Below are 26468 nucleotides of genomic sequence, written 5' to 3' on the forward strand. Positions count from 1 at the left end.
CGCGGCCCCCGCCGCCGACGTGCGCGCTCCCCCGGGCGCCTGGCGCGAGCTGTAGACGGAGCTGGGCGGCGTCGGAGGTGAGGGCGGCTTCCTGGTGTGGGAGGGGGCCGCAGACTGAGGGAGGGGTCAAAGGGGATGCCCCGGGGGACCCGCACAGGTGTGGGGGAGACCGAGAGCGTCCCCATACGCCGATGGGGGAGGTTTAGGCGGAGACCCCACAGGAGGGAGGGGACCACAGACCGAATGGAGGGGCCGAGAGGAGACCCCACAAACCGAGGAGAGAAGGCCTGGGGAGGGGGGAATCCCACAGACTGAGGGAGGGGACCGCAACCGAAGGGAGGGGCCGAGCGGGGACCCACAGACCCAGGGGAAGGCCTGGGGGGGAATCCCACAGACTGAGGGAGACGAGCACAGACCGAGGGGAGGGGCCGAGCAGGGACCCCACAGACGAGGGGAAGCCTGGGGGAGGGCATTCCGTAGACCGAGGGGGAGGCCTGGGGTGGGGGGGAATCCCACAGACTGAAGGAGGGGCCCAAGGTGGGTTCCCACAGACTAAAGGCCAAGGCTGAGGGTGTCATCCAGAAACTGGGGAAAAGTCTGACAGCAGACCCTCAGAGAGAGGGAGGACAGCCAGGAGAGACCCCAAAGACTGACGGAAGGGGCAGGGGAGCCCCCCAGCCCTGGCCAGGTAGGAAAGCCAAATGGGGCTGGAGTTCAAGCAAGAGGGCTGAGATGGGGGTGCAGGGTCCCGGATGAAGGAAAGGGGGTGGGAGGAAGCCAGCTGCATCCCGGCTGGGAGGCGCTGGTCCCAGGCCTAGCGTGCCCTCTGTCCAGCCATCCCCTGGCTGACTCCTCCCGGAACTGAGGCTGGACCAGCGTCCCCCGGCCCCCCGGGTGCGTGACTAGGGAAATCAGTCTCTTCTGGGGTTCGTAGAGTATCCAATAGATCTTAGGATCTTAATAAATGGTAGATATTTTCGTGGTCCCTCAAAGGTGGAGGTTAGGCTCAGGTCTCTTGTAGCTTAAAATGACAATTCTGTGAAATTTCTCAGTCAGGGGTGGGTAGGGGAGTACCTCCTCTCTCTTTGACCCTTGTTTTCATTCTCTGCATTTTCGGTCCATCTTTTAAAAATAGAGTGCAAATTCAGTTCGAAAAATTATAGATTATGCAACAGCTTTCTTAGGTCCCCTTATTTCAGAATATGTTGAAACTATTGTTAAATAGTAAATCGGTTTGTAAATAGTAAAATAATTTTGTTCTGTTTTGGAGTTTGCTCACAGCTCACCAAGGGCAGTAATCAGTAGGTGATGGGTCCTGGACAAAGTAAGAATCAAATTATCCCCTTTAACAAAACATGAGATAAATTATTAGTTGCAGGAAGTATAGGAGGTAATTGTACCTGCTTTGTCAATAAGCCTCTTGCTAGCGTCATTTTATGATTCTCATTAATTATTCTCTTATCATTGTAGAATATTGAAACTCATGAATATCTTCTGACGTAATTTTGCACACTCAACAATTTGTGGAAGATGATCAGAAATGGAAAAAGAATAAGGTGCAAGGGCTGTGTGGATGTGGAATAACCTTTTTTTTTGTTTTTAAGAAATCAGAATATATTCATTTTAGGCTTCCCCCGTTGTCATCTTGTCGTATTACATTGTCCATTTTATTGTTGTGGTTGGCATTAAAAGTTTGTGGAAATCATTTGGAGCTGCCAGTTTGCAAGTCACACAATAAAATCTGTTGTTTTATTTTTTAGAGTTACACTTTGTTTTAGACAATATCTGGCTGGATTTTGCTGGACCCAACTGGATGGTTTTAGCTATTACTAGAAACCACATCCAACCTTAAGAGAACATGCAAACTCCTAAAGGCAATTCCATAACTGCTCCCAATATATTTTAACACAACTGTGTCTCATTCTTCTTTCTGTCTGCAAAGTGCCTCGTACATAACACAAAGTCAGAAAATATTTATCCAGTTGAATCAGTTGAATAGTGAGTTTTACTTAATGGTTTGCATTTTGAATAAGCAATTTTTACTTTCTCCTAGTATCAATGAGTTTGTGATACTAAAACCAGAAGAGATTAAGAAAGAGCTTAAGGAATGAAACATGAAGTACATAATATAATTCTATGGCTGGTTTTAAATATGTACCATTCATTTTTTTAATTTTTATTTTTTATTAGAGAAGTTGTAGGTTTACAGAAAAATCATGCAGAAAATACAGAGTTCTCATATACCACCCAAACACACACACACACACACACACACACACACACACACACGCACAGTTTTTCCTATTAACACTTTTATTAGTGTGGTACATTTGTTACAATTGATAAATTTTATTACTATAATTGTAGTATTAACTATAGTCCATAGTTTAGACTTCTCTGTGTTGTATAGTCCTATGGTCTTAACATTTAAAATTTGTATTCTAGTAATATATAAACAACCTAAATTTCTGCTTTTAACCACATTTAGATATATACTTCATTTGGTGTTAATTACATTCACAATGTTGTGCTACCATCACCACCATCCATTTCTAAAACTCTTCTGTTACCCCAAACAAACATTCTGTACCGATTAAGTACAAACTCCCTATTTCCTACCCCTTAGTAGCCTGTATTTTAGTTTCTGATTCTGCAAATCTGCTTATGCTACGTATTTCGTATCAGTGAAGTCACATGATATTTGGCCTTTTGAGTGTGATTTATTTCATGTAACAATGTCTTCAAGCTTCATCCATGTAGTCTCAAGCCATGACTTCATTTCTTCTTATAGCTGCTTAATATTCCATCATGTGCATATACCACATTTTGTTTATCCATTCATCTGTTGATACACGTTTGGGTTGTTTCCATCTTTTGGCAATTGTGAATAATGCCACCATGAATGTTGGTGTGTGGATTTTTGCTCAAGTCCCTGCTTTCAATCCTTTGGGGTATATATCTATAAGCAGATTACCAGGTTGCATAGTAATTCTGTACTTTCTGAGGAACCACCAAATTTCTCCACAGTGGCGGCACCATTTACCTATCAACTATGAACAAGTGTTTCTGTTTTTCCACAACATCTGCTATTTTGTTTTAAATAGTAACCATTCTTGGGGGTATGAAATGGCATCTCATTTTGGTTTTGATTTTCTTTTTCCTATAGGCTAATGATGTTGAGCCTCTTTCCATGTGCTTTTGGCCATTCATTTAACTTTTTTGGCAGAATGTCTATTCAAGTCTTTTGCCCACTTCTTAATTTGGGTTGTTTTTCCTTCTGTGGTTAAGCTGTAGGATTTCTTTATATGTTCTGGATATTAAACCCTTATCAGATACATGCTTTCCAAACATTTTCTCCCATTCTATATGTTACTTTTTCTAATTTTTAAATTTTTAAAAAAATTTTATTAATAAAACCAATCAACATACAATACGAACATTCTTTTTTTAATCACATAGTTGTATATTCATCATCATGATCATTTCATAGAACATTTGCCTCAATTCAGAAAAAGAAATAAAAAGAAAACAGAAAAAAAATTCATACATACCATACCCCTTACTCTTCCCTTTCACTGATCACTAGCATTTCAATCTACTAAATTTATTTTAACATGTATTCCCTATTATTTATTTATTTTTAATCCTTATGTTTTACTCATCTATGCATAAGGTAGATAAAAGAAGCATCAGACGCAAGGTTTTCACAATCACACAGTCAGTCACATTGTGAAAGCTATATCATTATACAATCATCTTCAAGAAACATGGCTACTGGGACACAGCTCTACATTTTCAGGCAGGTCCCTCCAGCCTCTCTGTTACACCTAAACTAAAAAGGTGATATCTGTTAATGCGTAAGAATACAGAGTTCTCATATACTACCCAAACACACAAACACACGCACAATTTTTCCTATTAACACTTTTTTTAGTGTGGTACATTTGTTACAATTGGTAAATATGTGATATCCATTTAATGCGTAAGAATAACCTCCAGGATAACCTCTCGACTCTGGACTCTCTCGGCCATTGACACTTTATTTTGTCTCATTTCTCTCTTCCCTCTTTTAGTTGAAGAAGGTTTTCTCAATCCCTTGGTGCTAGTCCCAGCTCATTCTAGGATTTCTGTCCTACGTTGCCAGGAAGGTCTATATCCCTGGAAGTCATGTCCCACGTAGAGAGGGGGAGGGTAGTGAGTTTGCTTGTCATGTTGGCTGAGAGAGAGAGGCCACATATGAGCAACAAAAGAGGTTCTTTGGGGGTGACCTTAGGCCTAATATTAAGTAGGCTTAGCATATCCTTGGCGGGGTTAAGTTTCATATGAACAAACCCCAAGATTGGGGACTCAGCCTATTGCTTTGGTTGTCCCCACTGCTTGTGAGAATATCAAGAATTCTCCACTTGGGGAAGTTGAATTTTCCTCCTTTCTCACCATTCCCCCAAGGGAACTTTGCAAATACTTTATTCACAGTTCAAATCCTTCTGGTATTTAGCAGGGCATCACTCTGAACAAACTTACAAAATCTCATACCCGACTTAAGGTTCCATGTACTTATGGTGTTCAATTAAGCTATCCACATAAGTTATGTTAGGAAATGCACTACTCAAAATATAAATTTTGTACCGAATAAACATTTTTTGCTGTAGTCTCACACATAAGTTAGAGTTTTAAAATATTAATTACCATCTATTTTCAACAGCCTGCATCATTGACATTCCTCTGTTCTTCCTCATGTAAAATATTTTTAAATTTGCACATTTAGTCACTATCATTATACACTCTAGACATTCCTAGATTATACCATCTCAGTCTTTATCTTATATCTTTCCTTCTGATTTCATTTGTGCCCACAAGCCTCCTCCCTTTATCATTCTCACATTCAGCTTCATTCAGTGTTCTAACATTGTATTACAGTTAGGTAGTATTGTGCTATACATTTCTGAATTTTTACAATCAGTCCCATTGCACAATCTGTATCCCTTCAGTTCCAATTACCCAATATCTACTGTATTTCTATCTCCTGATGACCTCTGTTCTTAACTGAAATTCTCCAAGTTCATTCATTATTGTTAGTTCATATCAGTGAGACCATATGTTATTTGTCCTTTTGTTTCTGGCTAATCTCACTCAGTGTAATGTCCTTAAAGTCCATCCGTGTTGTTACATATTTCAAAACTTTATTCTGTCTTACAGCTGCATAATATTCCATTGTGTGTATATACCACAGCTTGTTTAGTTACTCGTCTGTTAATGGGCATTTGGGCTGTTTTCATCTCTTGGCAATTGTAAATAAGGCTGCTATAAACATTGGTGTGCAAATGTCCATTTATGTCATTGCCCTCATGTCCTCTGAGTAGATACCTAGCAATGGTATTGCCAGGTCATCTGGCAATTCTATACTTAGCTTCCTGAGGAACTGCCAACTGCCTTCCACAGCGGTTGTACCATTTGACATTCCCACCAACAGTGGATAAGTGTGCCTCTTTCTCCACATCCTCTCCAGCACTTGTCGTTTTCTCTTTTATTGATAATGGCCATTCTGGTGGGCGTGAGATGATATCTCATTGTGGTTTTGATTTGTATTTCCCTAATAGCCAGGGAAGTTGAGCATCTTTTCATGTACCTTTTGGCCATTTGTATTTCCTCTTCTGAGAAGTGTCTGTTCATGTCTTTTGCCCATTTTGTAATTGGGTGGTCTGTTTTTTTGTCGTTGGTTGAATAATCTCTTTATATATTCTGGATACTAAACCTTTAACTGATATATCGTTTCCAAATACTGTCTCCCATTGTGTAGGCTGTCTTTTTACTTTTTTGACAAAGTTCTTTGATGCACAAAACTGCTTAATTTTGAGGAGTTCCCATTTCTCTCTTTCTTTCTTCAGTGCTCGTGCTTTGGTTGTAAGGTCTAGGAAACCGCCTCCTATTATAAGATTTATAAGATATTTCCCTACATTTTCTTCTAACAGTTTTATGGTCTTAGATCTAATGTTAGGCCTTAGATCCCTTTTGAGTTAATTTTTGTGTAGTGTGTTAGATATGGATCCTCTTTCATTCTTTTGCATATGGATATCCAGTTCTCTAGGCACCATTTATTGAAGAGACTGTACTGTCCCAGGTGAATTGGCTTGACTACCTTATCAAAGATCAATTGTTCATAGGTGAGAGGGTCTATATCTGAACACTCTATTCAATTCCATTGGTCAGTATATCTATCTTTATGCCAGTACCATGCTGTTTTGACCACTGTAGCTTCATAATACGCCTTAAATGTGAGACCTCCAAATTCATTTTTTTTTCCTCAGTATACTTTTAGCTGTTTGGGACACCCTGCCCTTCCAGATAAATTTGGTTATTGGTTTTTCTATTTCTAAATAGTAAGTTTTTGGGATTTTAATTCATATTGCATTGAATCTGTAAATCAGTTTAGGTAGAATTGACATCTTAACTATATTTAGTCTTCCAATCCATGAGCACGGTATGCCCTTCCATCTATTTAGGTCTTCTGTGATTTAACAATTTCTTGCAGTTTTCTTTGTATAGGTTTTTTGTCTCTTTAGCCTAATTTATTCCTAAGTATTTTATTCTTTTGGTTGCGATTGTAAATGCAATTTTTTTCTTGATTTCCCCCTCAGATTGTTCATTACTAGTGTATAGAAACAGTACAGATTTTTGAGTGTTGATCTTGTATCCTGCCACTTTGCTGTACTCATTTATTAGCTCTAGTAGTTTTGCTGTGGATTTTTTTGGGTTTTCAACATATAGTATCATATCATCTGCAAACTGTGAGTTTTACGTCTTCCTTTCCAATTTTGATGCCTTGTGTTTCTTTTTCTTGCCTAATTGCTCTGGTTAGAACTTCCAACACAATGTTGAATAACAATGGTGATAGTGGACACCCTTGACTTGTTCCTGATCTTAGGGGAGAAGTTTTCAGTTTTTCTCCATTGAGGATGATGTTAGGTGTGGGTTTTCATATATTCCCTTTATCATGTTGAGGAAGTTCCCTTCTATTCCTATCCTGTGAAGTGTTTTCAACAGGAAAGGATGTTGAATTTTGTCAAATGCCTTTTCTGCATCAATCGAGATGATCACGTGGTTTTTCTGCTTTGATTTGTTGATATGGTGTATTACATTAATTGATTTTCTTATGTTTAACCATCCTTGCATACCTGGGGTGAATCCTACTTGGTCATGGTGTATAATTCTTTTAATGTGCCGCTGTTTTCGATTTGCAAGAATTTTGTTGAGGATTTTTGCATCTATATTCATTACAGAGATTGGTCTGTAGTTTTCTTGTTTTGTAATATATTTGTCTGGCTTTGGTATGAGGATGATGTTGGCCTCATAGAATGAGTTAGCTAGTTTTCCCTTCTCTTCAATTTTTTTCAAGAGTTTGAGCAGATTGGTACTAATTCTTTCTTGAATGTTTGGTAGAATTCACATGTGAAGCCATCTGGTCCTGGACTTTTATTTTTGGGGTGCTTCTTAATGACTGATTCAATTTCTTTGTGATTGGTTTGTTGAGGTCATCTATTTCTTCTCAGGTCAGTGTTGGTTGTTCATGCCTTTCTAGGAAGTTGTCCATTTCATCTACATTGTCTAGTTTATTAGCATAAAGTTGTTCATAGTATCCTCTCATTACTTGTTTTATTTCTTTGGGGTCAGTGGTTGTTTCTTCTTCCATTCCTGATTTTATTTATTTGCATCCTCTCTCTTCTTCTTTTTGTCAACCTTGCTAAGAGTCCATCAATCTTATTGATTGTCTCATAGAACCAACTTCTGGTTTTGTTGATTTTCTCGATTGTTTTCATGTTCTCAATTTCATTTATTTCCGCTTTAACCTTCCTTATTTCTTTATTATTCCCTTCGCTTACTTTGGGGTTAGTTTGCTCTACTTTCTCCAGTTCTTCCAAGTGAACAGTTAATTCCTCGGTTTTTGCTCTTCTTTTTTTGATATAGGCATTTAGGGCAATAAATTTCCCCCTTAGCCCTCCCTTTGCTTTGTCCCATAAGCTTTTATATGTTGTGTTTTCATTTTCATTTGCCTTGAGATATTTACTGTTTTCTCTTGTAATTTATTCCTTGACCCACTGGTTGTTTAAGAGTGTGTTGTTGACCCTCCATATATTTGTGAATTTTCTGGCACTCTGCCTATTATTGATTTCCAACTTCATTCCTTTATGATCTGAGAAAGTGTTTTGCATGATTTCAATCTTTAAATTTATTGAGACTTGCTTTGTGACCTAGCATATGGTCTATCCTTGAGAATGATCCATGAGCACTTGAGAAAAAGGTGTATCCTGTTGTTGTGGGGTGTAATGTCCTATAAATGTCTATTAAGCCTAGTTTATTTATTGTATTATTCAAATTCTCTGTTTCTTTACTGATCCTCTGTCTAGATGTTCTGTCCAATGATGACAGTGGGGAATTGAAGTCTCCAACTATTATGGTAGATGTGTCTATTTCTCTTTTTAGTGTTTTCCATGTTTGCCTCATGTATTTTGGAGCATTCTGGCTCAGTGCATAAATATTTATGATTGTAATGTCTTCTTGTTGAATTTTTCCTTTTATTAATACATAGTGTCCTTCTTTGTCTCTTTTAACTGTTTTACATTTGAAGTTTAATCTGTTAGATATTAGTATAGCTAATCCTGCTCTTTTCTGATTGTTATTTGCATGAAATATCTTTTCCCAACCTTTCGCTTTCGACCTATGTTTATCCTTGGGTCTAAATGCGTTTCCTGTAGACAGCATATAGATGAATACTGTTTTTTAATCCATTCTGCCAGTCTATATCTTTTGATTGGGGAGTTTAATCCATTAACATTTAGTGTTATTACTGTACGGGCAGTACTTTCTTCTACCATTTTGCCTTTTGGAGTTTATATGTCATATCTAATTTTTCTTCTTTTTACCTTTACTGATAGTCTTCATTTCTACACTCTTCTCCACACCTCTCTCTCCTGTCTTTCCTATCTGTCTCTAGTGCTCCCTTTAATATTTCTTGCAGAGCTGGTCTCTTGGTCACAAATTCTCTCAGTGATTTTTTGTCTGAAAATGTTTTAATTCCTCCTCATTTTTGAAGGACAATTTTGCTGGATATAGAATTCTCGGTTGGCAGTTTTTCTCTTTTAGTAATTCAAATATATCATCCTGCTGTCTTCTCACCTCCATGGTTTCTGCTGAGAAATCTACACATAGTCTTATTGGGCCATCCCTTGTATGTGGTGGATTGATTTTCTCTCTCTCTTTTTTTTTTAATTAATTAAAAAAATTAACAACAAACAAAACATTAAGATATCATTCCATTCTACATATACAATCAGTAATTGTTAATATGGATTGCTTTTCTCTTGCTGCTTTCAAGATCCTCTCTTTCTCTTTGACCTCTGACATTCTGACTAGTAAGTGTCTTGGAGAACGTCTATTTGGATCTATTCTCTTTGGGGTATGCTGCACTTCTTGGATCTGTAATTTTAGATCTTTCATAAGAGTTGGGAAATTTTCAGTGATAATTTCTTCCATTAGTTTTTCTCCTCCTTTTCCCTTCTCTTCTCCTTCCGGGACCCCCGCAACATGTATATTTGTGCGCTTCATATTGTCATTCAGTTCCCTGAGTCCCTGCTCATATTTTTCCATTTTTTTCCCTATAGTTTCTGTATCTTGTCGGATTTCAGATGTTCCGTCCTCCAGTTCACTAATCCTAACCTCTGTCTCTTGAAATCTACCATTGTAGGTTTCCTTTTTTTTTCATCTCTTCTACTGTATCTTTCATCCCCATAGGTTCCATGATTTGTTTTTTCAGACTTTCCATTTCTTCTTTTTGTTTGTTCCTTGCCTTCTTCATATCTTCCCTCAATTCATTGATTTGATTTTTGATGAGGTTTTCCATGTCTGTTCGTATATTCTGAATTAGTTGTTTCAGCTCTTCTATCTCATTTGAACTATTGGTTTGTTCCTTTAACTGGGCCATATCTTCAGTTTTCCTGGTGTGATTTGTTATTTTTTGCTGGCATCTAGACATTCAATTACCTTAATTAATTTATTCTGGTGATTGTTTCACTTCTCTTACCTAGGGTTTTCTTGCTAGATGAGTTTGTTGTCTATCTGTTCTTTGACCTTCAGTTCAGCTTTTTCTGGACCTCTAGCTTAGGTTTTGTTTAACAGAGGATAATTTTTCAGTTTTTGTTTTCTTGTTTCTTGCCCTGTTTGTATGGTGCCTTTTCCCTCCCCACCCTTAGGAGGGTCTACGTAGGTATTATAGACTCCAGCCGCGTTTTCCCGGACTAAACTGGTCTCCTGTTCAGGGGCAAGGAGTCACCTGCGTCAGTTTTCCCTGAGGGTGAGACCCAGCAGGTTAAAAGACTTTCCTGTGAAGTCTCTGGGCTGTTTTTCTTATCCTGCCTAGTATGTGGCGTGTCTGCCTGCGGGTCGCACCAGCAAAAGATGTTGCAGCACTTTTAACTTTGGAAGACTCTCCCTGCTGGGGGCGTGGTGGAGACAGAGGAGAGGTTGTAGACTGGTTTTAATAGCTTCAAATTGCCAAGCCCTGGGGTCTGAATTCCTTGAGGGAGGGATTCCACCTGAGTTGGGCTTCACCCCACCCTGGGGAAGGCACAGGTGGGAGACAGCCCTGAAAGCAGCCTGTTTCTGCCTATGCCTGGGGCAGTTGCAGCCCAAGAACTCCCACCGCTGAATCCAGAGGGTGCCAAGTCTCCGTAGAGACACAGCCACTAAAGCCTTTGTTTCTTCCCCTTTCCTCTTTTTCCGTGAGCCCAATGAGCGACCTCTGCCAGGTTTAGAGTCTCTTCCCTCTGGGAGGGGTGCCAGGCACCAGCCACTGTGTCTTGGGGAACTCACGGTTTTGGGGAGGCTTGCAGCTGGTCCAGCTGGTCCAGAATGGGGTAAGCTGTGTGTCTGGTCACTGACGTGGTTCTGGGAGCTGTTCTGTACTGTTTCTGGTTATTTAGTAGTTGTTCTGGAGGACGAACTAAAACGCGCACATTGCTAAACCACCATCTTGCCCCCCCCCCCGCCAAATTGACAATATTTAGTCTTCTAATCCACGAACATAGCATGCCTTTCCATTTATTTAGGTCTTTAATTTTTGTTAACAGTGTTTTTTATCTCTCTGTATATAAGTCCTTTACATCCTAGGTTTGATTTATTTCTAGATAGTTGATTCTTTTAGTTTTAGTAAATATATATTTTTTTCTCAATTCGTCTTCAGAGTGTTATCACTACTATGCATAAACACCACTGATTTTTGCATGTTATATTCTGCCCCATGCCGCTTTGGTGAATTTGTTTTTTAGTTCCAGTAGCTTTGTTGTGGATTTTTCAGGATTTTAAATATATATGTGTGTGTGTGTGTGTGTGTGTGTGTGTGTGTGTGTGTGTGATCCTTTCACCTGCAAATAGGGGAAGAATACTTCCTCATTTCTTATCTGTATGCCTTTTATTTTTTTTCTGACTTAATTGCCCTGACTGGAACTTTCAGTACAATGTTGAGTAACCATGGTGACACTGGGCATCCTTGTCTTGTTTCTAATCTTAGAAGGAAAGCTTTCAGACTTTCACCATTGAGTATGACGTTAGCTGCAGGCTTTTCATATATGCTCTTTATCATGTGGAGGATGTTTCTTTTTATTCCTAGTTTCTGAAGGGTTTTTATCAAGAAGGAATGCTGGATTTTGTCAGGTGCCTTTTCTATGTCAGTTGAGATGATCATGTGTTTTGATTTTCTTTATTCTGTTGATGTGGTATATTACATTAATTGATTTTCTTATCAATTGCATACCTGGAATAAATCCCATTTGATCATGATGCATAATTTTTCTCAGATGCTGTTGGGTTTGGTTTTTGTTGAAGATTATTGCATCTATATTCCTAAGAGATATTGGTCTGTAATTTTCTTTTCTTGTATCTTTATCTGGCTTTAGTATGAGAGTGATTTTGGCCTCGTAGAATGAATCAGGGAGTATTTCCCTTCTCTTCGCTTATTTGGAAAAGTTTGAGCAGAATTGGTGCTCATTCTTCTTAGAATGTTTGATAGAACTCTTCTTTGAAGCCATCTGGTTCTGGTCCTTTCCCTGTTGGGAGGTTTTTGATGACTGATTCAATCTCTTCACTAGTTAATGGTCTGTTGAGATCTTTTTTTTTCTTTTTAAATCAGTATAGGTAGTTTGTGTTTCTAGGAATTTGTCCCTTTCATCTAGGTTATCTAATTTATTGACATACATTTGTTCCTGGTATTCTCTTATAGTCCTTTTATTAATATGGGGTCAGTAGTAATGTCTCCCTTTTCATTTCTGATTTTAGTTGTGTTCTTTTCCTTTTCTTCTTTATCAGTCTAGCTAAAGGTTTGTTGATTTTATCTTTTCAAAAAACCAACTGCTTGGTTTCAAATTTTTTTTTTTTTAATACTCTGTTCATTTATCTCTGCTCTAATTTTTATTTTCTTCCTTCTCACTTTGGGTTCAGTTTGCTCTTTTTTTCTCGATCCTTCAGTTGTGAGGGTAGGTCTCTGATTTGACATCTTTCTTCTTTTTTAATGTAAGCTTTTAGAACTATAAATTTCCCTCTCACCATAGCCTTTGCTGCATCTCAGTCAGTTTTGGTGTGTTGTGGAGGTTTTTTCATCTGTCACAAAATATTTCCTAATTTCCTTTGTTTTCTTCTGTGATGTATTAGTTGTTTAAAACCTATTTAATTTTCACATATTTGTGAATTTTCCAATTCTGCCTCTGTTATTGATTTTTAGTTTCATTTCATTATAGTCAGAGAAGATACACGGTATGATTTCAATATTTTAAAATGTATCACAACTCCTTTTGTGACTTAGCAGATGGTCTGTCCTGGAGAATGATCCCTGCGTACAAGTGGATTCAGCCCTTCTTGAAGACTGGTAATTCTGAAGTTCACCCACTTGAGAAAGCATCTTGGTCTCATCTGGTTTAACTGAAGCTCTATCCTCTGCATGGTCCAGCCGCTCCAGTCCCACAGACATTCACACACACACTAGGACACGAACCTAAGGAGATTCCGAGTATTCCATCCTGGAAACAGCAGACGCCCCTTGAGTGTGGAGTGGATAAACTGATGGAGTAAAGAGAAGCAAAGCCCAGCCATGCTCAGGGAAGTGACGATTCTTACAGGAGTGACATGGAGCCACACATGCAAGGCACAGAGTGCACATGTTCTACAGGGATTTCCAAGACAGGCAACGTAAACTCACACTGGACGGAAACTCAAGCAAGTCATTCCCATTAGACTCCAGCATCTCTGAGGGTGATAGGACGGGTAAGTGGAAAAGCCCTGCTGTCTGTCAACTGCATGGGCTCTGTAGTTACTCTACTAAAATTTGTTTTTGGTAGCTTTTTCTCTTTCAATATATATATTTTTTTAATTAACAAAAATCCATCCTTTACATTGGGGTGTACAGTTCTATGGCAAATGCCTCAGGTCACGTAAGCCACGGTTATGGTATCATACTGAAATAGTTTCTCTGGCCTAAATATCCTGTGCTCCACCTACTCATCCCTCCCCCTGAGCCCTTGGCAACCACTGATGTTTTTACTGTCTCTATAGTCTACGTTTTATGGAATGTGATATAGAATCATCCAGTAGGTAGCTTTCCAGACTAGCCTCTGAAAGAAGAAAAAGAAAAAATAGAATGAGTCCCGTACATGAGGAAAACAGCACCTAAGTGACAGAAGGCATGGAAAAAGCTACTGATGAAGATGAACGTACAGCCAGCAAACTACCTCCACTGCCAGATGCCCCTTGGCTTTAGGCTCATGCCGGAGGCTGGCTGTTTGAAAGCTTGACAGCTCACGTGGGGGAAGATGCTACTGCTGAGCTGCCGAATCAGTGGTCGTGACCCTGAGCGTCCCACTGGTCATGGTCTGGGGGAACCCCGCGGCAGCAGGATGCACAGTAGTAGGGCAGAGGAGCACCGTCTACTGAAGGAGCCTCTGCAGACTTCGTGTGCAGGGAAGGGCTTTGTGTCGTGGCCACTTTTTACTATAGTTGCAAGTGAAACATATATCCAGTGGAAGGATATGCCTGATAGAACTTTCAGTGGAAATCATATCGGGACCAAAAGCTTAAATCCTTTTTTCCATTTGTCTCAGGACAAGCGGGCTGACAAAGCTCTTGGAATCTAATCACCCTACCATAAGAAGAGTGTCAATATCTAGATTAATACCCCACTGGGTAGTAGGCATCTCTCAAAGATGGCCCCTGCTGAGCCCTGCCTCCTGTCTTCATACCTTTGGGACATTCCCTCTCTTTGAGTGTGGGCCAAACCTAGCAACCTAATGTAAAGACCAGGGCAAAGTGATGGGGTATCACTTTCAGGAAGAGGTTACAAAAGGCTGAGACTTCCCACTTTCTGGACTCCATTTAGCTGTCTCAGCTAGCATCTTTCGATGAAGTAACCTGCCACATAGAAGTCCATGGGGCAAGGAGCTGAGGGTGGCTTCCAGCCACCTGTCAGTGAGGAGCTAAAGCCCTCAGCCCAACAGCTGTGAGGCACTTAGTTCTGCCAACAGCCATATGTGCAACCTGAGAAGCAGAGCCTTCCCCAGTTGAGCCTTCAGATAGGACTGCAGCCTGGCAACCCCACTGACAATCCAGCAGTACCCAAATTCCTGACCCACAGAATCCATAAGATAATAAATATATTTTCCGCCACTGCTTCTGAATTTATGTTATGACAATAGGTGATACACACATCCTGGGGTCAAATATCCCTCCCCCTAGTGAAGACCTACCTGTGGAGTTGACAAAGGCCAGTAAACCCTTCCTTCCCCCATAACATTCCCTTAGCCTCCTCTGCTTGTGCCACTGCTGACTTAGACAAAGTATACTTCAGACACTGGTCTTAGTTCATTTGATACGGTTGGTATTGTAATCCTCAGTGTGGGAATTAGGAACTTAATCTACGAAGTCATGCGTCTCCTTTTGGGGACCACGGTAATCGAGCTTGCTGTCACGTCCTGATACCCTGAAGTCAGGCATACGCCCTGAGGAGCAGCCCCCATGGATGAGAATCAGTGTTTATCAACTTTTCCAGAGATGCAATGCTACCAGCAAGTACTGGAAATCCGCAAGGCATTTCTGAACTCTACCTCCTCCCCTATTGAGAAAAATGGTCCTGGGTCTTTGTAGCCAATTTGAGAGGATAAAATTCCCAGGCATTTCCCACAGGGCAGGTGGACCATTTGTCCCAGGTGGGTAGTGACAGGTAGGTTACTCAGTGGAGATGGTGATGAGACACATGCCCAGACCCCATGGGCCGTCGGGTACCAGCTTGTTGCCCAGTGACTCAGCACTCATACTGCAAAAGATGTTAATTTATGTTCTCTACTCAGGGTCTTGCTTAAGCTGAGTGGGCAGGTAGCCTTCCACATATACCTAATGGTGTACAGCAGTGGACTTTGGAAACAAATTTAGTGAACACTTTTTCCATAGTGCCAAGCATGTTGTCTATTACACCCGATTCTGTAAACAACCTTGAGGGTGATACTGTCCTCATGCCGTTGACTTGCCTAAAGGGACGCACCCCAGGCAGCAGCAAGCCTGGGGGCTGCCAGTGGACTCATCAGCTGTACCACTCCTTCAAGGGGTCCAGAGAAACCCCAAAAGCACAGGGGGATATGGGGTCCTACTCTACCATACCTGGTTCTGGCTGGGCTCACTTGTACTCTCAAGTACCCTTTCAGCTGAGTGTTTTTGAGGAGTCAGGACAACTAGAAATTTGCGTGTAGAAAACCCCTCACTTTCTTAGAATTCTTATAAAATTAAAGAGGGGACCTGATACTCCTCACTGGAGCCTTAAGCAGTGAAAACTGTGTGAAGCCATGCCTGACTTTAGTGAGCCCTCTCAGTACAGGAAAGGACTTCTGAAAGGCTCTGCTAAAACTCTACTATGCCACCCATACCTTGACTCAGCCGGGACCTCCCCAGCTCAGCATCAGGCTGAGAATACAACTTCTTTGTGGCCCTTCCAGTATCTAGTTAGAGGGTTTAAGACTTAAAATGACGTGCACTTTTGACTGCTTTGTGCATTGACACAGATGTTTCCTACCTAGCAAATGACTAATTTCATAAAAATTGGATGGGGTCATGTAAGCTCACAAAATGAGGTGAGTTGAAACCAGGCTGCTGGAGCTTTTTGCTTGGGAATAGGGGTAAAGGCTGGCCAAATTCCTTAAAGCTGTTTCTAAGTAAGAGATTAAGGGAAAGCTCACGGCCACTAGTGCTCATAGGTCCATGTTCACTGGGTTCTCCTGTATCACTGATGCTCACCTGATGCCATATCTACACAGCACAAAGGAATGATGAATAGAAACAACTCGGTGCTACTGTCATCTTGACTATACAGCAGTTTATTTCGCTTTTTAGTTCTAATATTGTTTTCTTCATAGGTTTTCAGCTCGCAGTTCTGACATGGCTCCTTGAGAGCAGGGCCCGTATCTTAGACATTCTGATAACAAATTAGCACCTGGTGCACAGTATGTGTTCTTGAAATATTTGCCTCTTCTCTAGTATTTTACCACGGGCCAGTGTTTCCTGCAGTGTGAAGTGTGGGCTCACAGAGAAAGTCATCTCAGAGGGGAAAGGCCACCTTCTGGAAACCCTTGTGTGTATAGCTGCTAGTATGTGCCAGCCTCCCCCTTTCACTCAAATTCCCAAAGGAAAGCATTGATCTAAATTGGGATTTTTTATTTTCATCATAGTCACTTTTTACTGATAGCTTCTACCTACGGCAATCATTACTGGTTTTCCATTATGTCAAGTTATCTTTACAAATACATTGAAATAAAAATAATTCAATGTAAAGAAAAAAAAACCAAACAAGTACATCATGGAGAAGTGGAACATGGATGAGGTAAAAATTGTAAAGGCAATTCACTGAGGACCAAAGACCGGGAAATACCAACGAAGCCGTTTCTAGCATGAGCGCCCTCATCCTCGGGGGTGGTCTGGGTGAGGAGAGGTATGTGAGGGGAGGTCTGCCGCAGCTGGCAGGTGAACAAGACCCTGCTGCACTCCTGAGGCTCAGCACACTGGGCTGCTCCTTGGATAGAGAGGTGCGAAAAGGGGGGATTAAAAATTAAAGCCAAAGCAAATTCTGGAAACGTTAAAAAAAAATTCCTTTATAAAAGCAAGAAATGTTCTCAAGATTAAGCTGCTCCTGGACAAAAAATTTAAAGAAAACTGGGTGTTCGTCCAGTGGCTGTGTAGAATAAGTAGCATCCTCCCAAGACCTAATCACCAAATGGTTCCAGCTACAGTATAAGCACGGCCCCCTGGGACAGACACTCGTGTGGATGAGGCAGAGACGGAGATGCTCTGGGTGACAGGCCTCTTTCCTGAGGCGAGTTCACAGTGTGCCCAGCAACACCCACCCTAGTCCTGACAAACCAAAGGAGAGGTATCACATGCCCCAGCCCCACAACACAGCCACGGGCATCACTCCGGGGCGGCAACATCTCTGGACTCAGCATCAGTTTGTTCCTCTTCAGCGTCTGTGGCAGCTTTGGTGGGAGCAAAGACCGTTTGTGAGCTTTTGGCCTCTGCTTCCCTTGTGGCCCCTGTGCCTTCTCGTTTGCCTTCTTCACCTCCAGTCCTTGCGCCTTCTCCTTCTCCGGCCCCCCTGCCTACTCCTTCATCTCTGGCCTCTGCGCCTTCACATTCGCCTCCAGCACCTGTGCCTTCTCCTTCGCCTTTGGCTCCTGCATCTTCACATTCACTTTCTTCCCTTTCGCCTCCATCCCCTGTGCCTTCTTCACTTCGGGCCTCTGGACCTTCACCTTCGCCCCTGGCCCTCGAGTTGGTGTTCCCCTGCTCTGATGCTGTCTCGCAGGTCGTCATCTCCTCTACCAGTGGCTGTGCAGGGCCGTTCTCTTGGGCCAGTGCCTTGCTGCTCTCTGGAGCTGGCGCCCCTTCCCCACCCACAGCCTTCACAGCTGCCGTGATCACTGCAGCCAAGACTTCCGCAGCCACCTCTTCAGGGGTCTCTTCCTTCTCGTCACCTCCTAAATTGTCATCCCCTTCAACATCTGCATCAGCAGCTTCACTGGTGAAAGGGTCCTCGCCCTAGCCAAAGGGATGAAACATGAGGTGAGTGTGGGTTGGACAGCTTTCAATGAAGAGAAACCCCAGCCCGGGTCAGGAAGGTGGGAGCATGTGTGTCTTTGAAGGGCAGCATCAACGGGTGCTTGGGCCCTGCCAGGTATCATCGAGACAATCCTGCGCATCTTACTTATGCTCACAAACATGCAGAAGTCTTAGCTTGGCTTATAAAAAAACTAAAAACAAAACCCATCACCGCCCATGACAGAAAGTTCAGATGTTTTCAATGGTCCCACTTTGTCCTCAGCCCTGCCACACGGCTCACCTTTACAGTAAGGAGCTGAGAGTGACTTGTCCCAAGCCACAAAGCTACAAGACATCTGAATCTGCTTCAAACCCAGGCCTACCTTTCACCCAGAAACCAAACTTCTTGATTAAAACTGTCTCTATCTTAGAAAAAGCAAATTACTGCTACTAGGTGAGGAAACACGTTTAGAAATAATACTGTTGAGAAGTTTAAGTGTGCAACTCACTCTGGAAGCTTTTATTAAAACCGCAAAGGTAATTAAGAAAATCACTGATGAAACACTGCCCTTGAACTGCTTAGATTTTGTGCCTTCAACAGGCAGAATGAACTGTCAAATACAGAAGCCTTTAATACCCAAGAGGAAGGCAGCTGGGAACAAAAGCCAGGTTTCAGGTTGGAGCCTGGCCGCAGGCCCTGGTACTGAGGCCACGGGTGGTACCTTGGGCCACCTGCTCCAGGCATCTTCACCACTGCCCCGTTTCAGGGCTCAGAGGGCTCCTGGCCTCCCCTCCCGCTTCATCTCACCATCATTTGTTCTGCCAGAGAAATCTCTCCTTACCCTCTTTCCCGGGCAATCAGTACCACCTTGGATTTTTGGTAAAGCCTCTGAAGTTCTGCTCAGTGCTGAGATGGAAGGTGTCTTTGGTGAGACCCAGACTCACGGCACTCGGCTCAGCCACACGGCTTACGTCCTGAGATTTCCCAAGTGAGCATGGAGCTGCCTCAGGAAAACCCCAGCTGTGGTCTCCCCAAGTTCCATCTATTCCTCAGCCCTCCAATCCTTCAGATGACTCGGAAATGCTAACTACTGCTCCAAAGATACAATTCCATCCTCAGAGAGCACTACCTCATTTCACACCCGTCCCACCCAGATCCCCAGCCCAGACCTTGAGGTACTTCTCTAGCATCTTCACTATGTGTCTGTTGTTCAGGACACTCTTGGCCACATGGAGACTCGTCTTCTTGAACTGCTCAGCAGCCAGCTGTAAAGGGAACCAAACAGGGGTTCTTAAAATGACACCAGGGGCAAGAGAGTAAAGCAGATAGACGATCTCCAACTATCCCAGGAGAAGCCCTATGCAAAGAACAACCTGGCCTGTCTCGACCCAGTCAAATCTCAGTCCTCCAGCCTCCAAGAATGGACAGAAGGCACTAGACACGGGAAGTCCACCTTCCTAGCCTAAAGCACGCTGCGTAAGTGAGGGGCCTAGGAAATCAAAGACTGTAAAACAAAGCGTAAGAGCCTGATGACCCCAGGAGAGCACAGACACACTGCTCTCTGCACTGCAGCACAGCAACACAGGAAGAGGAGAATTTACCAAAAAAAGCAGGGGAAAACCAGTCAGCTCTTCCAATAGTCTGTCCCGCTGACTCTGGCGAGGGCTGCAGCAGCAGTGTCACCCATTGACCGTCTCAAGCTCAGCATGCACATGCCATCACCCCTCCCCTCCCTCCCTCCCTCCCTCCCTCTTCAACAGCCTAGTGAGGTAGGTGGGCAGACACTAAAGCCCCCCCAGTTGACAGGCGAACAGACTGAATGAAGATAGGTCAGGGTCCCCAAACCACAGCCCGCAGGCTCCACAGGGCCTTAGCCCCGCTCTGCACCCAGCCTGCAGCTACAGCAGCAGAGAGACGCTGGACCAATACCCCAAATACCAATGCTCTGGCCCTTTCCAGAAACAGCTTACTAGCTGGAGCTGAGAGATTAGCCTAAGCCCTTAGCTGGTGAGGAACACAGAAGTTCTTAAACCCAGGTCCCAAGCCCCTGCGCTTGGGGTGCCCAGGGCCAGATTACAGACTTAGCTTCCAGGCAGTCCGTGTTTTCTCTGTAGCTTGGGGACTTACTCATCTGCTTTCCAGGCAACAGCTGCAAACGAGGGCATTTCAACTACTACACTTAACCAACCCTAAACAAGTTCTATTACCCTCTAATAGCAGAAGTTGAGGGGCCCCTTACAAGCAAGTAGAGGTGTGCTATGACTCAATGGAACATGACAAGGGTCCCTACAGAGCTATGGCCCCCCCAGAGCTAGAGCAAGCAGCCAGAGTGCGCCAGAACCCAGCAGGGCCTCACCCGGCGATTGTGGTTGTGGTCAGCCGAGTGCAGGTGCCGCTGGAGCAGCTGGTGCTGGGCGGGGATCAGCATGTCGCAGGCCAGGCAGTGCGCCGCCTCGATCCTCTTGAAGAAGTGCTCCTGGCCAATCCCTATGGGCCACATGCATTCTGGGGGCCAGGACGCACAGACAGGCACTGTCCTCCCACCACACTTGCCTCCTGCAGCCCCGGGGGGGGGGCTGATGCCTACAGGTGTGATTGTGTGTATGTGTTTTATTGTGTCAGAACAGCTGCTGGGACACCGTGAACTTAGTTCATGTGCTCTGATCCTTCCATCCCTTCACTTCATGCCCCAGGGGGAAACGGAAGCTGGGAGCTGCACCTGCCACCATCAAGGGCATCTTTCTCCTGTGCAGCACTGTCCCCCAGCACCTCAGCCTCGTGTGCCTGGCAGCAGACGCCCACTTTGCACAAGTCTCACAGATGTCTCATGCCTTCATACCACCTGAGACAACTCACCTTTGAAAGGATCTGGCTTTGGTTTCACGCTTTCTTTCTCCATCAGCTCCTGACGCCGCTTCTCAATTTTCTTATTCCTGTTGATGATGTATTCCTAGACAGATTGCGAGAGAGCACTGACTGTAACAGGCAAGGCAGCCAGGGAAGAGGTGCGCACTACGTGCAGATGGGGCAGAGCAGCTCCATGGGCACAGCCGGAGAGTCTGCTCATTCTCATGACTGGCAACTTGGAAAATGGTTTTCTTCTGAAAAAATGAATCTCACTCTAGCTTGGGCCTTCTGTTCCCACTCCTTAACAGACAGTGCTCCCAGATCTAGAAAGGAATGCCGTGACGGGGGCCATGTGCCCTGTACCTGCAGGAACTCCACTGTCTTGTCAGGCAACTTGGTACTTATAAACCGAAGCGTTTCTTTGTGAAACTTGCTTTGCAGATGCTTCTGGATTTCTTCATCCTCAAAGCTACGAAACTTGCACACAGAACAGGCAAACTGAATCCTGTAGGAGAAAAAGAGAAGCAGTGCTGGGGGTCCCAGGACATCACTGCCTAGAACCAGAGGGAACAGGACAGTCATTTTTACACCAAGGCTTCTGATGTCTCACTGGATGGTCAGAGAATGGGGTGGAAAAATCTCAAGGAAAATAATTCATGTAATAACTTTTTACTGTAACAGCCTCCCTCTGCCTAAGGGGGTGAATTTCAAATGGGATCGTGAACTCCCTAGCGGTGGGACCCTGCAATCTCTGCAGCACGAAGCAACCACATTTTAAGCAGAAAAGAAATTAAATATCTTGTATAACCCATGGTCTATACTGTTGCAGTAATAAATGTAGAGACACACATGTAAAAGCATTCTGAAGTCTTTATCTTCTGTGCTTCTGACCTCTCCCCCCAAATCCAACTGCACTGTGAAGAGGCTGGGCGGCCTGGGGGCCTGACCCCCCACGCCTGGATCTACTCTACCAACCCAGAGCTCTGCCAGCACCCCAGCTCCTGCCTTCTAGCCTCAGCAAGTACCACCCAGTGGTTTGGTTTTTGCAGACAATGTGACGGAGGAGCGATGCAGCAACTTTCCTGGGGCAAGGCTGTGAGGTTGTAGGAAGTGATGGGACAACTGCAGAATCCCCAAGAACTGCAGCTGCTCATAAAAACGTCTTTTAAAACAGGTCATCTTGGTTGGCCACAACCATGAGAATGGATCTGATTTATCCACCATTCAATAGTTTAAAAACAAGGGTTTCTGTAAATCTATTAACACTTAGAAACTGTTTTGGCTCCTGCTTTCTAGCCTCCACCATCAGCTCTTTGGCTCACAGCACTGCTTTGTTGTTTGTAACACAGGAAACACACAGCCTGCTTGGGCCTCAGGATTGGGAATTCCCACCCCAGTCCTGTGACACCTGTGTACAGATACAGGGAGGTGCAGCCAGGGCTTGGGTGGTCCCCGGTGGTGCAGGTTCTAGCCTGAAGCCCCTAATTTCTGAGTAGGAGAGAGGGGCAGTGTGGGCACCCCAGCCCCCTCAGGCTGTGCATTTCTTAGATTTAAACACAAACCCTTGATGGCAGGACTTGCTGTGTCACACTCCAAAGGCAGCCCAGACCAAACAATGCCCAATGTTTGTTGTCCCCAGATACCCCAGCGCCTTTGTGGGGCTTTGCCAGATACCCGGCCAGGGGCAGGGACTCCCCACACACAAGGGGCTCCAGGGTGGCTAGAACAGACACACAGGCAAGTGGCCTGGATACCTCCTTTCCCCCCTTCCCCAAGTGGAGCAGAAACCCAACTTTCCAGCTTTCCCACATGCCCAACACATTCCCAGTCTCACCTCCCACCGACCTCACTGGGTTTCCCTGACAGATACCTGATGAGAAGGGCTCGGAATGAGCACGTCCCATCCCCTCACCTATCTGCTGCCCGGTCCCGCGTCCTGTCTCTCCTCCTCTGCTTCTCCCTTCTCTTTTTCATGTCTTCATCCTCATCATCCTTGTCTCCTGTAATAGAGAAATCCCTTCGAGATGCCCCGAGAGACTTGGAGGAAAGCTGAGCAGTGGCCATCATATCCCCGAGGCCCAAAGCCACCGCTGCTATACACAGCATGGACAGGATGCCCCCGAAACCCTGAGGGGCTCTTTCCAGAGGCCCGCAAGGGGGTTGGGGCCTTGGAGGAGGTGCCCTCAGAAGTTCCCAGGGGGTCAACTCACCCCCACAGCCTGGTAAGGCCTAGACAGACCAGGGACACAGCCCTGCCTGCCCGACTCACTGTGTCCACCTGTTCTGACCTTCCCATCCTGCTGTGCAAACCTAACGCTCCGACACTGTTGCTTCCCCAGGCACTTAAGGAGAGAGAGACGCAATTGCAATTCTCTCCAGATAGAGCGGCAGCAGCTGGCAGACCTTGGAAAGTAAAGCATGCTGCTCCACCGCCCTCCGTCCCCACCTCGCGGTGGGCCTCGATGGCCCCCCAGGCGGCCTCGTCCTGTGCTAGGGCCTCAGCAGGTCTGATGATCCCTGCTGGCCTGACCTTGACCTTCGTTCACAAGCACTGGTGCTCTCCGGCATTCCCGGGGCCGGGGGAGAGCAAGCCTAGAAACAAGAGTGGGAAGAGACCAAGAGGTCCTCCCGTCCGCCCAGAGGCCGGCGCAGGAGGCCGGGCCAGGACGCCGCGGCTCAGAGCCAGGCCGGATGCTGCAAACAGGGTCGATAAGCGTCTGAGCGGGAACCCCTACCCCTGATGCCAGTCCCGAGACTGTCCCACGAAGATGGCGACCGGCGTGCGCTGCTCAGAAGCCTCTCAAGAGGGCGTGTGGGGTTTTTGGCAAGAGGCCACTGCCTGAAACTATGACTGCTGCTAAGAGCAAAGTCATCCCGGGGAGGCAGCAGGACCTGCGCACAATAGACATGTCACCTTTGCTTTAGCATCTGCCCCGCCGCACGAGCGGCTGAACGCTCTGCGTGCCCCACGTGGCGGACACGGCTGCTCGGGCATCAGTTAGGCCTGAAAACATGAGCACGGGAGTCTTGAGTGGGATCCTGCACAAGTACCCTGAGCAGGGAGGAGGCAGCCTGTGACTCTGGGGGTGACCCACGGGAGAAGAACTGGCTCTGTGGTGAGCCCGGGGCTGCTGACTCTCAGACTGCTTCTTGGAACCGTGTGGGGGCGAACCTCTGCTCTCACGGCTGGCTGTGGACTGAGGTCTCCACACTGGGTACTGAAAGTAACAAGACCTGCCACTCTATGACGGCCCCGGGCGGCAGGGCCCAGATCTGGCCCCCAGGAGGGAAATGCTCCTGGTAGGTTCCTCCTGCATATCTGACCTGGGTGGCAAGCCTGCTGTGGCTCAGACCTGTGGTGGCAGCTACTTCCATTGCCGGTGCCGGCATCCCCAGTACACTGAAAGCACGGTGCTGGGCTGGCCACTGAAGGAACTGTGGATAGCAGAAGGCCGGAGAAAAGTGGCATGGGGACTACACTGGCCAACAGGGAAAAGGAGAGGACAGAGGTCGGTGGTGGGAGCCTTCTTGCCTGCGTTTCTGAAAAGCCGCCCTCCTACCAAAACAAGCTGTTCCAGAGGCCTAAGATGGCTGCCCTTATCGGCAACTGCACTGAGCAGGGCAGAGAGACCCACTGAAGCAAGTGCCACTCCAAAGCCGCAGGAGCAAAGCTGCGGTGTGGGCGCCACAGCCTGAGGTGCCGGTCCCTGTACACAGGCCAGAGCCTGCTCAGGAGCCCAGCTGGGGGGAACTGGGGGTGTGTGCAGGCAGTTAAGCAGACACGGGGCGAGTCGGGGGACAGGGTGGGCAGCGCCTACCTCTCTGCTGCCCGGAGTCACACAGTTCATCCTCCTGAAAAAGAGGAACAGAGGGGTAGCTGTGAGCAGGGCGCTTCCAGAACCCTCCATCCCAGACCAGATCCTGGCCACCTCTGATGATGAGACCCCCACTTGGACTCACAGCAGACCTGGGTCGCTGTGCCACCAGTAAAGAAGCCATGAAAGGAGTCACACGGGCTAGGACCAGCCCAGGAACAGAACCCAAGGGGCTGGGACCCTGGGAAGATGTGAACTTTTTTTTTTTTAATAAAACCATCAACCTTCTTTCCAAAATCTAAAGTTAAAGAATGCCCCCACAAAATCATGAGTCTGCAAATGGCACTGGCAAATCCAGGAGCCCACCCTCAGAGGAGCCTTGAAACCCCTGGTTTGCAGGGCACTAGTTTCTGAGTTCTTTATAGAACCGGGCTCCCCAAACACTTGTGCTCACACCTGGAAGGTCCAACAGACACAGAGCAGTCTCCCAAGATGGGGAGCCTGCAGCTGTATCAGCCACAGCCAGATGTTAACAGCTGGCGGATCTGAGCCCGCCTGTGTGTGTGTGTGTGCGTGTGTGTGTGTGTGAAATACTGCAGCTCTCTGAACACGATCTGTCTTATTTCTGCAACTGTCCTGCAGCTTTGGAATTATTTCAAAGTAGATTTTTTTTTAAAACAAAAAGATTAGTCATTAGGCAGAACTGCAAAAACTCCCAGATTTAAGACCTCAGCCAGCTAAATGAGGAGTGATAAAAACTCCAAAAACTTGAAAGTTCTGCTTCCTGCTCTCCAATCCCCACCTTCACGCCCTCAGCTGAAGTTTTCGCAGACCCAGACCTCCAGGCCCTCCCTGAGGTCCTGGCCATAAGCACCTGTTTCCAGGGCATGGCCACCACAGGCAGCCCCTGCGCACACAGCCCTGCCCTCACCTCGGTCGACCACACTGTCCAAGCCCACGAAAGCAGTTGGGGGAGTTTTTCAGGAAAAAAAAAATGACTGCTGCAGGCTAAAACTTCCTAGAAATGAGCTGGAAATGCACTAATCCGTTTAAGAGATAACCTCTCTCCCAGGACACCGAAGTGAGAAGGAAATTCTGCCCTGGAAACAGCGAGGGTTGAAGGGAAAGCCTTCAGACTTACACCCCTGAAATCTTCATCTACTGACCGGAAGTCCCCAGCTGTGTCATCTGTTAGGCACAAAAGAAGAAAAAAGTCAGTCACTCTGGAGCAGCCCACGCCTTGGTTTCCACCTTCCAAAGCCTGCTGTCCCCATAACGGGGCCATACACTGCTCCTAAGTGGTCATGGAGAGCCCCCGACCAGTAACCCTCTCCCTACCTCCCAGCACCATCCCACAGTCCCTGGGGGGCTACCATTGTCAGAAAAGTCTCCTTCGCTGTCAACCCTGGCCTGCTTGGCCTCTGGCTCCTCATAAATCTGCAGCTGTTTCCGCTTCCTGCTCACAGCGTCCGGTCCGCAGCGGTCAAAGCCCCTCCTCCTGGGCTGCAAACATAAGAATATCCAGGTGTACAAACCAGGCCATCAAAACACACCACTGAAAAGAAGAACCGCAGAGAAACAATTCACTAAAACCAGGAACTCAAACATGGAAGACCACATTTCGGGATAGTCCAGAAAAACAAATTCACAGAGACAAGAAGTGGGACAGGGTCTGTCTGGCTCGGGGATAGAGT

General features: G+C 45.3%; 1 protein-coding gene and 1 long non-coding RNA gene across 6 annotated transcripts in view; one reads left to right on the plus strand and one right to left on the minus strand.

The window, feature by feature from the left end:
- On the plus strand, positions 1 to 16866 carry LOC143650755 (uncharacterized). 3 transcript variants are annotated; one of them, XR_013159664.1, is made up of 3 exons: positions 1 to 77; positions 1471 to 1556; positions 12851 to 16866. It is a non-coding gene; the product is annotated as an uncharacterized LOC143650755 (long non-coding RNA). The 3 variants fall into 3 exon arrangements; XR_013159663.1 differs by lacking the exon at positions 1471 to 1556 and having other exon boundaries at positions 3 to 77; positions 12848 to 16866; XR_013159665.1 differs by lacking the exon at positions 1471 to 1556 and having other exon boundaries at positions 15 to 77.
- AKAP8 (A-kinase anchoring protein 8) overlaps positions 16380 to 26468 on the minus strand; it is a 15071-nt gene continuing 4982 nt past the window's right edge. For 2 of the 3 annotated variants that reach the window (XM_077121928.1, XM_077121926.1), the window contains 9 exons: positions 26148 to 26277; positions 25916 to 25962; positions 24778 to 24811; positions 22872 to 22959; positions 21323 to 21464; positions 20969 to 21062; positions 20469 to 20617; positions 19282 to 19377; positions 16380 to 18111 (listed from right to left, as the gene is read on the minus strand). In XM_077121928.1, the coding sequence (XP_076978043.1) occupies positions 17485 to 18111; positions 19282 to 19377; positions 20469 to 20617; positions 20969 to 21062; positions 21323 to 21464; positions 22872 to 22959; positions 24778 to 24811; positions 25916 to 25962; positions 26148 to 26277 (1407 nt within the window). In that variant the 3' untranslated portion in view covers positions 16380 to 17484. The remainder of the gene's footprint in view (positions 18112 to 19281; positions 19378 to 20468; positions 20618 to 20968; positions 21063 to 21322; positions 21465 to 22871; positions 22960 to 24777; positions 24812 to 25915; positions 25963 to 26147; positions 26278 to 26468) is intronic. The other variant, XM_077121927.1, reaches the window with a different exon arrangement.

This window comes from Tamandua tetradactyla, chromosome 11 (genome assembly GCF_023851605.1).
Source record: "Tamandua tetradactyla isolate mTamTet1 chromosome 11, mTamTet1.pri, whole genome shotgun sequence".
NCBI lineage: Eukaryota > Metazoa > Chordata > Mammalia > Pilosa > Myrmecophagidae > Tamandua > Tamandua tetradactyla.